This window comes from Pleurodeles waltl, chromosome 8 (genome assembly GCF_031143425.1).
Source record: "Pleurodeles waltl isolate 20211129_DDA chromosome 8, aPleWal1.hap1.20221129, whole genome shotgun sequence".
Classification (NCBI taxonomy): domain Eukaryota; kingdom Metazoa; phylum Chordata; class Amphibia; order Caudata; family Salamandridae; genus Pleurodeles; species Pleurodeles waltl.
This window is the reverse complement of record NC_090447.1, coordinates 334,004,975-334,018,116: the sequence shown is the minus strand read 5'-3', so window position 1 is coordinate 334,018,116 and position 13,142 is coordinate 334,004,975. Positions and strand designations below refer to the sequence as shown.

Genomic DNA, 13,142 nt, shown 5'->3' with positions numbered 1-13,142 from the left:
AAAATGCTTGGATCTGGCGCGGAGACGTGCATTTTGCTGAGACCGTAACAGACACAAGACAAAGATGATTAAAACTCTATTTGTTAGAAAGAACAAGGACGTATAAACCCTTTGTTTATAATTATGTATCATAACTGGAAAATGCCAGTGGTTATGAATATGCGGCTATGGTCTTGACCAAATACTTACAGGAACATGTGCTAATTAAAATTGTAAACTCTTGGGCTGTAGCACTCTATCGTTGACTTTCGAATTGTTTCATTCTGTAAGTAGACTTTAGGGAAAGTAAACAAGTATGAAAAGAACAAGACGAACACAGCGCTGACGCAAAAATCACTGCAGTGCCACATACCAACGTAGAAGAAGCACTTAGAAAAGGCAAACTATAATCAAAGTTAAGAACATCTGAAAAATTGTCGTGAGAAAAAGTGGAAAAGACATACATGCACTGGAAGCGTAAAAAAAATACCAAACATATCTTTTGTACCGGCATGTACCCAATGGGCATTGGGGAATGTTTAAATAGCTTCGAGAGCACATGAGGGCACCCACGCTTTTTGAGAAGCAAATCAAGATACGGTGTTTATGGGGTACCATTTTTAGCACGTCACAAGACAAATTCTATATCTTGTTTCTATTTCCTGTTCATCACCCCTCTAACACCCACACGCATCAATGTGTAGAGTTGCATTTGCACGTTCCATGTGTTGCACATAATGATGGCATCTCTCAAGCCGTGCCAGACTCCTGCACCGCGTCTCGCGAGATATGTGAGTTTCTAAATACAGTCATGTGAACATTTTGAGGCTGTTGACTATTTCACCGTGTTATGGACTTTTTTATATTCTCCGCACTGGATGAGTCTGCCTGTAAAAGCAGCTCAGGAAGCTTAAAAGCAGTGCTTCAAGCAACGTTTCCAGCCAGAACACATTGTGGAAGGGTCACAGAAGGAAGGGACACAAGCATCACATAAAGTGCAATTTTGAACTACAGGATCGTGCCAGTAACTAGCTAAGGCACCAGGAAAAGTGGATTTTAGACTAACACTAAGGGACTGGTATAAGGAGACTGGTTTAGAGCATATTGGGCTATTTTTACGTCTGGATTTTGACACTGCAGGGATCAAATAGACATAATGCTTACAAAACAATAAAATGCACTCTAGGCTGGCCCCTCTCAACAATTGACTTTCTTCAACCAACTTCTTTCAGCCATTTGCTTGAGGCTTTGTCAATAATGTATAGGTGCAGCTCAGTGGAGTACCGATCTCTCACCTAATGTTAATCGCTGTTTGGATGTATCCTTCAACCTCCACGTCAGTACTTGCATTCAAGAGCCTGAGGGACTACTTTATAATTGTAGTCCTCCTTGTCCTCCACTTCTGGCTGCATCATGCACGCATTAGCACAGTTGTCCCAAACCTACTAGCTTTACCAACTTATAGTAGTATTGGCTTGTTGCTGATCTTATTAGAGAAATATAATTGTCCTTAACAAAACAGCTGTCAGTGCCTTTTGTAAGTTTTGTTGTTACGTGCTTCGGAAAGTGCGTAGAATGCATTTGTGGCCTTTCACATGCATTAGACCCCATCTCCTGCAGACAGATTCTGCATTACAAGGCCTTGGGTCATGCCCAGTCAAATCTGGAAGCATGGTGGGGCCTTTAGCCCTGTCCTCCATCCACTATCCTTGCATCTAATTCCCACTGGCAATAACGTTCAGCTGTGGTCAGTGGTGGGTGCCGGGTGTTTCACTGGCCAGACATAGCATCCATCTCGATAAACCCATTCTCTGCTAGGCATGAGCTTCAGAAGTGCACTGATTAGCAGAACGTGTCCTTCAGCTATCCCTTGTTTTCATTCCATCTGCCCAGAGACTACTGAGCAAAAATATAGGCTGAAGGGTGAGGCCTTTGACTGTGCCTTGAGCCCATTTTCTTCCCAGATTTCATTGAACATGGTATTCAGACACACCCAGCTGGCACCAAGTGCACGGCATGGCCTTTGCTCATGTTCTTTGCCCAATTCCCCTGCCATCAGTACCCACGGGAAAAGGCCTCTGGTTATGCTTAGTGAGCCCTGAGTATGTCATGTGCAAACATGCCTGTATGTCTACACTTAAAAACATAAAAGTGCAATTGTATGTGACTGTGTCAGTGTTGTTTGTGATATAATTTGTGCACGTAGATTTTGAGAGTGCTGCAATAGCTTTTAATCAGTGGCTACCCTTGTAGCCCATAATGTAATTGTAAGGCTGTAGTACTACTTGGAACTAAAAAATTCACAAGAATCAGCCATGCAGTATTGGTGGACAAGGGGCCTTAAGGTAGTCAGATTTGAGTCTGAAATATGTCAAAACTACTCACAGGAAGTGAATCGGGACTAGAAATTCAGGAGCAAATCACATCAAACACAACAGTAAAAAAATACTACTACTAACAGAAAATCTACATGATCATTCACTATGAATAGCCCAATAGAAGCTGAAAATTAGTGATGGCAGTGGCATCTGTGATACACCTGAGAACAGTCACACAGGACATTTTTAAAGTATCAAGACAGCGTTTGTCCCTTTCCTCAAGGTCCAGGCTCTGTTATGGCAATATTGTGTGAATCCCCTACTGTAAAGATCGTCCAGCATGGGGAACATAGAAGGGAATAAAAGAAAGGCAGATAGAACAAATAAATGTAGTTAGGTTTAGATTGTGCACACTAAAGAGTTAAAGAAATCGCTTGCAAAGATTAGTTTGGTAGAAATCTCTCAATTCTCTGCGTTTAAGACATTAATTCGATTACAAGCAGCTGCCTGCTGTCATTGTCTCCTTTAAGAACACCGCTACAGCCGGAGCCTATCATCCTATGGTAAAAAGAAAAACAGTCTATTTAAAAGAGTTTAAATCGAACAATTTAAGGAAATCAATTGCAATCAGCACTGTGCTAACATCATTAAGACACTCCACTCTGGGATGTGCTGTGTGGCTATGGCAACATTCTAAGGCAGATGAGTCATTTGGCCTGTGGCCTGGAGTATCAGGAAGCTGCCCTAGGTGAGATGCGGTGGTCAGTTAACTGCAAGCGCTGCTGGATATTTATGCTGGTCATTGATGGTTCACTGGGCAAGAGGAGAGTTCTGATACTGGTGTACAGTCGATGCAGCACGTAACCCCTGTGTTAAAGAGGAAGCAATGATACAGTGGAGAAGGGAGACGTGCTGTGTTTTTTCACATAGCGCAGGACGTTCACTTACTAGGCATCTTGGCGCTTATCAAGTTTAAACAGGAGTATCAAATAGACACAGCGACTGGAGCTGTTCAGATAATTCAGGTGAGCGATGCACAGGCTGCAGAGATAAGTATTCAACCTAAAGGTCAAAGGCTGTAATGCAGTGTTGACTTTACCTGTCATTTTTCGAGGCTGGTAACTTCAGCAAGCAGACTAATAATCTGTTTAAATTTTAAAGCATTTAAACAATCCAGAAAGAGTACTGTGCACTTCACAATTCCAGATATTACTATAATGGTGGCTTCCAGGGAATTACATCTCTAAGGCACGTAGGTTGACCTGAAGCCTGCATGCCAAAGGTTCAAATTCGAAGAAGGCCGACTCTACCTTTCATTCTCCAGACTTGACATTATGAGCTGAATGTCTGTTGTCTAACAGAATATATAAACTTTAAAGCACAAAGACATTCCAGTAGGAGACGTGTGCCCTGCATAAGTACAGGTAATGTTTTAATGACTGTTTCTAGCAGATAAGGGCTGCAAGAAGTGTTAAACAGCCATAGGTGGAAAACACACCATGATTCTCTGCTGCGGGAAGTTGATGGGTAAAGGATGCGTCCGCACAGTTGCTACCTTAGCCCAGGGTCTACAGACGCATCTTCTACACTAAGCAATAAAACACATTTCCTTCTATACAACTCAGAACGATTGTTTAATCGAATCTACAATAAGCGAAAGCGGTAGCTCGCGTGGGTGACCTGTGGCAGCTATTCGGGCTTTTGAACTTACAACAACCTTGGAAGTCAGACAAGTAAAACATGTTGTTGTAGAGATGGAGAGGGCTCGGCTGTGTCATGGAAGGACTGACTTCTGGTACACAAAATCATGACCGAAAGAGACATTGTTATTGGTGGAACGCATTTTCATTGTCCAATCGTGTAGAAATATTAAGGGAAAGGAGCACCGTGTCATCGTGTTAATGTGAAGAATGAGTGACCTGTTGTAAAGTGCAAACCAGTCCAGTGTTTTTTGGGGGTGGGCTCGGAGGTTTATGGGTGTGGAGACGAGCTCTGAGAAGCGGGTGGGAGGGTTGTGTTTCTGCAGTGCGCAAATCACCCCCTTTTCCTCACACACAACATTACCTCTACTTCATAGATGAACACAATGAACGGACCTAACAACCTAGAAATACACATGTAAATGTCAACATCAGTTAACGTAAACCGGTGTTTTCATCCACGTGTTGGGCAAAGGCCATTGTATGGGTGCAAGCCACCAAACCCATAAATTATCCATAGATCCTTTTGACACAAAACGAGGCTTCCTGTCACAAATCTGTCAATCACTATAAAACAAAACCCATCTTCCGTCATTTTAGTTCTCTTTTTTTATGTAGAGTAGAGAAGTGCTCGTGTTTGGATACTGCAGCTGTCAATCAGCCCTCGCCTAACTGAGTGATTGATGCCTAGCAGGACTAGACACCCCCCCCTGTCAGCAACCCGCGCAACAGAGCCCCTGCTGTGGGTCTTTACCGCAAGGAAGCAAGTGCAAAGGGCTCGGCGAGGAGTGTCCATTTTACAGACAGTGCCAGGGCTTCCCGTGGGCTGTCACTCTCCCTTTCTGCGCGCCCGCTAAACCTGTGCGCCTGTGGGATCACAGTCGGATTAAACAGGGATTGGCGCAGCCTGAATGGGTATTAACACACAGCAGCTGTAAAGATTACACCAGCTCCTCATCATTTCAATTACTTTAGCAGCAACCGGTGGCCGACCTGATGATGCCGTCTGCGCCTGTGGCCTGTGTAGATACACTGTCACAAACGTAACTCCATTCCCATCTACCCTTTTCTGCCAATGCATTATCTGTATTTTGAGAGGTGTAAATGACGGACAGACCTGAGATCCCTCCTCCAATAACCACCACGTCGTGCCTGCTCATGGTGGTTTGGTGAGTGTGTTCCCCGCTCCTCTCTTCTTCTCGCGCTGCTGGGCTCGCCTCTTGCTGTTCGCCGCGTACCTGGATGAGAACGGGGCCGCACTCTAGCAGGACCTTCTTTAAATCCCAGCCCCTCCTCCGTGTATCTGGAAACCGCTCCAAAGCCGGTAGCTGCTCACAGGGAGGACCTGAAGTGCGAAGCACCGCCCCCTCAGACTGTACGGACAGTGAGCGGCAAGGCTGCAGGCCCAAGTGCTTCGCCCCGCCCACAGGGAGGTACGGATCCCTTGCTACGACTGAGAGGCGCGGAGCGCTGCCTCCATGGTTGGAATATTAACTCAGCGCCGATCTCCGACCCCAAACAGGGAGTTTGGCCTGGCACCGTCTTCCGTCCATTGGCAATGCCAGTAAGCGCCCTCGGGAGGCATGGGGAACCAAAGGGAAGAGGCTTCTAGGCTGGAGCCCGAGTTTTCATACAAGCTTTGCAATGCATGTTGACATGGATAAACAAGCATTTGCAATGCAACGGGTCACGCATTTGTCCGAGTTACAGCTATTACCAGTTGTAAACTCCCAACCGGATTTTTCTTGCCACGTTCAACCTCTTCGCTGCCAGGCCTTTTCCCCCTCCTGTGCCAGGCCTTTTTTTGCCTATTTGGAATAGTTCTCGCTTAGGCCCTCATAACTTTTTGTCCACATAAGCTACCCACGCCAAATTTGCGTCCTTTTTTTCCAACATCCTAGGGATTCTAGAGGTACCCAGACTTTGTGGGTTCCCCTGAAGGAGACCAAGAAATTAGCCAAAATACAGTGAAAATTTCGTTTTTTTAAAAAAAAATGGGAAAAAAGGGCTGCAGAAGAAGGCTTGTGGTTTTCCCCTGAAAATGGCATCAACAAAGGGTTTGCGGGGCTAAAATCACCAGCTTTCAGGAACAGGCAGACTTGAATCAGAAAACCCAATTTTTCAACACAATTTTGGCATTTTACTGGGACATACCCCATTTTTACGATATTTTGTGATTTCAGCCTCCTTCCAGTCAGTGACAGAAATGGGTGTGAAACCAATGCTGGATCCCAGAAACCTAAACATTTCTGAAAAGTAGACAAAATTCTGAATTCAGCAATGGGTAATTTGTGTAGATCCTACAAGGTTTTCCTGCAGAAAATAACAACAGAAATAAAAAAATATTGAAATTGAGGTGAAAAAAACGGCAATTTTTCTCTACGTTTTACTCTGCAACTTTTTCCTGCAATGTCAGATTTTTAAAAGCAATATACTGTTACGTCCGCTGGACTCTTCTGGTTGCGGGGATATATAGGACTTGTAGGTTCATTAAGAACCCTAGGTACCCAGAGCCAATAAATGAGCTGCACCTTGCAGTGGGTTTTCATTCTATACCATTTGCTGAAATATAAAGAGTCAAAAATAGATATCAAGAAAACCTTTGTATTTCCAAAATGGGCACAAGATAGGGTGTTGAGGAGCAGTGGTTATTTGCACATCTCTGAATTCTGGGGTGCCCATACTAGCATGTGAATTACAGGCCATTTCTCAAATAGACGTCTTTTTTACACAATGTCTTATATTTGGAAGGAGAAAATGTAGAGAAAGACAAGGGGCAATAACACTTGTTTTGCTATTCTATGTTCCCCCAAGTCTCCCGATAAAAATGGTACCTCACTTATGTGGGTAGGCCTAGTGCCCGCGACAGGAAATGACCCAAAACACAACGTGGACACATCACATTTTTCCACAGAAAACAGAGGTGTTTTTTGCAAAGTGCCTACCTGTGGATTTTGGCCTCTAGCTCAGCCGGCACCTAGGGAAACCACCCAAACCTGTGCATTTGTGAAAACTAGAGACCTAGGGGAATCCAGGACGGGGTGACTTGTGGGGCTCGCACCAGGTTCTGTTACCCAGAATCCTTTGCTAACCTAAAAATGTGGCTAAAAAAACACATTTTCCTCACATTTCGGTGACAGAGAGTTCTGGAATCTGAGAGGAGCCACAAATTTCCTTCCACCCAGCATTCCCCAAGTCTCCCGATAAAAATGGTACCTCACTTGTGTGGGTAGGCATAGCATAGTGCCTGCGACAGGAAATGCTCCAAAACCCAACGTGGACACATCACATTTTTCTGCAGAAAACAGAGGTGTTTTTTGCAAAGTGCCTACATGTGGATTTTGGCCTCTAGCTCAGCCGGCAGCTAGGGAAACCTACCAAACCTGCACATTTGTGAAAACTAGAGACATAGGGGAATCCAAGATGGGGTGACTTGTGGGGCTCTCACCAGGTTCTGTTACCCAGAATCCTTTGCAAACCTCAACATTTGGCTAAAAAAACACCTTTTCCTCACATTTCGGTGACAGAGAGTTCTGGAATCTGAGAGGAGCCACAAATTTCCTTCCATGCAGCGTTCCCCCAAGTCTCCCGATAAAAATGGTACCTCACTTGTGTGGGTAGGCATAGTGCCCGCGACAGGAAATGCTCCAAAACACGAGGACACATCACATTTTTCTACAGAAAACAGAGGTGTTTTTTTGCAAAGTGCCTAGCTGTACATTTTGGCCTCCAGCTCAGCCGGCACCTAGGGAAACCTACCAAACCTGCACATTTATGAAAACTAGACACCGAGGGAAATCCAAGATGGGGTGACTTGTGGGGCTCTCACCAGGTTCTGTTACCCAGAGTCCTTTGCAAACATCAAAATTTGACCAAAAAACACCTTTTCCTCACATTTCGGTGACAGAAAGTTCTGGAATCTGAGAGGATCCACAAATTTCCTTCCACCCAGTGTTCCCCCAAGCCTTCCGATAAGAATGGTACCTCACTTGTGTGGGTAGGCCCAGTGCCCGCGAAAGGAAATGCCCCAAAACACTATTTGGACACATCAAAATTATCAAATACAAAACTACCTGTTTTTGCGGGGGGCACTGGTATTTTTGGTCCTGGGCTCAGCAGCCATACAGGGAAACCTACCAAACTCAGACATTTCTGAAAACTAGACACCCGAGGGAGTCCAGGGAGGTGTGACTTGCATGGATACCCCAGTGTTTTCTTACCCATAATCCTCAGCAAACCTCAAATTTAGCTAAAAAAAATCACATTTGTTCCCACATTTCCGCGTGGGATCACCGCACCAGGACAAATTTCCTACCACCCAACGCTCCCCTCAGTCTCCCGGTAAAAATATTACCTCACTTGTGTAGGTGGGCCAAGTGCCTGTGATAGGGAAGAGCCAAAAACATGTCAAAATTGAGGGGGAACCAAAGCGGGTCCAAAAGGGCAGTTTGGAAAAAAAAAAATTAGGCTGACAAGTGGGGCAGAATTTCTATCAGTATAGATGAGACAATGCTGAGTGGTAGGAATTTTGTGGATTCCTGCAGATTCCGGTAGGTTCCATCACAAAAATGTGGGGAAAATGTGTGATTTCTAACAAAGTTGGAGGTTTTCAGGGCATTGTGGGTAAGAAAATGCTGTGGGGTGCATTTGAAGCACACCACCCTGGACTCACCCAGATGTTTAGTTTTCAGATGTGTCTAGGTCTTGTGGATTTTTCTACATGGCAGTGTCCCAAAGTCCAAAAAGTGCAGCCCTCACCATTCCAAGTAGGACGATTTTGAGAGTTAGCCAAGCTCTCATGGTTTAAATTTAAAACCAAAGCCCCAAATAATTAAATGTCCCCTTGCTTGCCATGGGATAAGATGTTTTAGTGTGCGGGGGAAAGCTGAAAGACTATTACCCCCTTCAGTTGGGGTGGGGGCATAACCATGCCCATACTGGTTGGTAGCCACCACCCCACTATATATTTTTTTAATTCCCTGGCATTTAGTAGACTTCCTGCTCCCTGGGGTGTGGATCAGGGGTAATTGCCCCATCTGCCCACTGGTGGGCAGAACAACTTTGGCCCCATTTATTTGCGGTGGGAGTATGGCCATACAAGCACCCTCTTATTTTGAAAAAAAAATCTTCCCTGGTCTCTGGTGGGCTTTCTGCCCCCCTTGGGGGCAGATGGGCCTTCCAAAAATAAGCCGATCTGTCCCCATGGGGGGCAGATATGGCTAACAGTAATGTGCCGCCATGGTGAGCGACCCTTGCCCAAGGGGCTGCCCCCCAAACAAAACACACACACCAATCCCTGGTGCCTAAGTGATTTCTACCCCCCGGAGGCAGATCGGCCTAATGGAAATAGGCCGATCTGCCCCCAAGGGGAGGAGAAATGATCTAAAATAAATTTGCCCCCCAAGGGGAGTGACCCTTGCCTAAGTGGTCGCTCCCCTTGCGTGAAATTGGGGCAAAAAAAAATCCCTGGTGCCTAGTGGATTCTGCCCCCCTTGGAGGTAGATCGGCCTAATAAAAATAAGTAGCTCTGCCCCCACGGGGGGCAGAAATGGCCTAAAATAAATTTGCCCCCCAGGGGAACGACCCTTGCCTAAGAAGTTGCTCCCCTTGCGTGAAATTTTCACAAAAAAATAAAAATCCCTGGTGTCTAGTGGGGGCAGAAATGGCCCAAAGATAATTTTGCCCCCAGGGGAGCGACCCTTGCCTAAGGGGTCACTCCCCACATATAAAAAAATAAAACAAAACAAAAAAAAATCCCTGGTGCCTAGAGGTTTCTGCCCCCCCTGGGGGCAGATCAGCCTAATTACAATAGGCCGAACTGCCCCCAAGGGGGGCAGAAATGCCCTAAAACAAATTTGCCTCCCCCAGGAGAGCAACCCTTGCCTAAGGGGTCTCTCCCTTTAAGAGAAACTGACAAAAAAAAATCCCTGGTGTCTAGTAGTTTCTGCCCCCCATGGGGGCAGATTAGCCTAATAGAAATAGGCCGATCTGCCCCCAAGGGGGGCAGAAATGGCTTAGAATTAATTTTTGCTCCCAGGGGAGCGACCCTTGCCTAAGGGTTCGCTAACCACATATAACAAAAAAAATAAAAAATACCTGGTGTCTAGGGGGTTTCTGCCTCCCCGGGGGCAGAAACAGCCGTAAAATTATTTCCCCCCCTGGGGAGCGGCCCTTGCCCAAGGGGCCGCTCCCCTTATGTGTACATATATAAAAAAAACAAAATCCCTGGTGTCTAGTGGTTTCTGCCCCCCTTGGGGGCAGATTGGCCTAATAAAAATTGGCTGAAATGGCCTAGAAAAAATGTTGTCCCCAGGGGAGCGACCCTTGCCTAAGGGGTCGCTCCCCACAAATAAAAAACACAAAAAAAAATAATAAATCCCTGGTGTCTAGGGGGGTTTCTAATTGTATTGGGCCGATCTGCCCCCAGAGGGGGCAGAAACAGCCAAAAAACAAATTGCCCCCCTGGAGAGCGGCCCTTGCCCAAGGGGTCACTCTCCTTATCATGTAAATAAATACAAAAAAACATCCCTAGTGGCATTTCTGCTGCCCGATCGCGATGCGATCGGGCAGCAGAAATGCTCAGAGAATCCTGAAAGGAGAGGAAAGGCCTTTCCTCTCCTTTCAGGCTTCTCTGCCCCCTCCACGTTGCATTTCTCCTCCGATCGGGCGCTGCCGGAGGGAAGGCCTCTGATGAGGTCAGCGCACAAAAGCACGCTGATGTCATCAGACGCCACATGGGGGGCGGGGGTGGAAGGGGAAGCGATTCCCCTTTCATCCCTGCCCAGAGGAGGGGTGTGTCTGGCCATCGGGGGGGAGCGCTAGCGCTCCCCCCGGGGGCCCATATCAGGACAAGGTGATCTCGTCCAAGGCACCGGGGAACCGGCGCCTTGGACGAGATCACATTGTCCAAGGCATACAAGCGGTTAAAGAAAAAAACAGCGCGATCGCTCTGCTACAGTTCACTCGTAATGAAACCTATGGGCAAAAGTGCAATTATGTACATAACCGGCAAAAGTGCAATTAACTATGTAACAGAGTCGATATTATGCAAAGCGCTCGACTTCTGCCAAGCGAGATCGCGCTGCGAAAATAGAGAAAAAGTAGTCCACAAACCTGACGGGAAACAGCAAGCCTTGCATGTTTTCTGTACTTGGTCACTGCTCTCGAGGAGGGCTAACCACCAGAAAAGGCATGATGTATGTGTGCCTTCAACTAATCAAAGCAAGCAGATTCTAACCGGCAAGCCCACAAACCAATGAAAGACACAGACTTGACGTGGACAGGGCTCTGAGCCCTTTTCTAATTCCTAAAGCGTCTCGCTAGCAATACGCATGCGCAAGCACATGCGACGCAGGCTCGACCCTAACAATATGTTGACTAACACTTGTCGTCCATGGACCGGCACTTCAACAGGTGGACCGTGAAGCTGACCTATGGTAGAAGTGCCCAAATGGTGTCACAAGTTGCAGTGAAATGTATTGCTTTGGGCTGGCGGTCTTTTTTTATTCGTATCTTTTTGAACGTTTTTCTGTTATCCCCGACTGCGTGGGTAGTCAATGGTGTAGTAACTACTTACACTGTCTTCCTACTGACACACATCCCGAGTTGTAGGTTAAACTTCTTTAGTAACTATTTCATGGCTTTGACGTTTTGAAAATTCGCATGACTAAGAGCCAATTAGTATAACTTAAGATATCGCTGAAAGTAATGTCTCACAACTTTTGACATCAACAAGAGAAATGGCATATTTTAAATCATAAGGCAATATCTAAACAAAATATAAAATCTACTCTCACTACAGTATTATCATGACTTACTAAACTTCTGGAGATTGACACTCAGATGTGGTGCACTATCAAGGACCCAAGCGACTCCTCTGTTTAACTAAGGAGTGTGTAGGAGGGGTGGATTCCTGAAGCCTGTACAGCTCATGAAAATGCCTCTGCACTCAGCTGTCGAGCTCTGAGTCGAGCTTCATTTAGAATTCAGGTTCTAGTCCTTCTAACTTAGGGTGACAAAAGCTCGCTGTGAGTGAAAGCTCATCTCAACATCCAAATGAGTGAATCTTGCTTGCAATGAGTCTAGATCTCTGACGTTCCAGCTTTCATGTATGAACTACTGCTTGGATTACTTACCAGTAATCTTCATCACTCCGATTCTTACTTCCTCATCCCATTCCTAACGTCATTTAGTGGATGTGCCCACGTAATGTGGTAATTTATTGATGTGTTCAGTATGGGATGTAGGTTCGCGCTCTCGTTGTTTTACAAGAGTCTTGTGAAGGTGTCTAATGAGCAAGCTCGGAAAAGTGTGATGACTAAAGAAAAAGGTATTGAGAAAATTGTTAACCAAACTGATGGGTCATCTTGGTTTGATTCTGATGCTGAATCGCTTAAATGTAGAAATGTGAACATTTATATTGAAAAGGAGAACATACTTGACGATTGCTGCATATCAGGCCAGAATAATTTAGATGATGGTCTGGATACGAATGTTTCTAATCACAATTTGTCTGAACATTTGTTTACAAAGCATCATAGGAATGTTTCAGTACCTGTTAGATTTAAGGATTACTATTTGTAAAAATGTTTTTTTTTAATTAGTTTTTTTTTTCTCTCTGAAAAGAGAAGGATGATGCAATGTGGTTATTTATTGATGTGTTCAGTATGTGATGTTGGCTCGTGCTCCCGTTGTTTTACTAGAGCGCAAGCAGGTTGTGTCGCCAGTTATGTTTTAATTGTTGCCCAGCGTTCCAGGCGGGTGGCGATTCACCAAGGGACACTGTTGGCGGTGGATGGTATTCCTGACCTGGCCGTGGGCTCCATTTGTGTTACGCGGGAAAATAAACATCTGATACAGAATTGCCATATGCCTTCCTAAGGTACTGTGCATCATTTGTCAGTCTTGGAATTTGTTTAGTCACTTTTATTAACTTAATTGGACTAAATTTAGTCGTGCCATACGCATTCAGTTGGATTCTTTCTAATGCGTATATCGTGTTAAGCACGCAGCTGCTGGATAATATTGTACTTTGAGCACGCAGCCTCCTGATTGACGTGGCTGGCGTGTTTGTCACATGATTTATCATTTGATCAGGCTTTCGTTTGGCTGCTAGGATACCAGTGTAAACAACGGTTATCCACTT

The 13,142-nt window shown here is 45.4% G+C and overlaps 1 protein-coding gene across 1 annotated transcript in view; it reads right to left on the bottom strand.

Moving 5' to 3' along the window:
- The window catches only part of LOC138249943 (amine oxidase [flavin-containing] B-like), a 321,621-nt gene extending 316,264 nt beyond the window's left edge, over window positions 1-5,357 (bottom strand). Inside the window, exon 1 of the mRNA XM_069204199.1 lies at window positions 5,115-5,357. Coding sequence (XP_069060300.1) covers window positions 5,115-5,157 — 43 coding nt within the window. The 5' untranslated portion in view covers window positions 5,158-5,357. The remainder of the gene's footprint in view (window positions 1-5,114) is intronic.
- Between the last annotated feature and the right edge of the window lie 7,785 nt (window positions 5,358-13,142).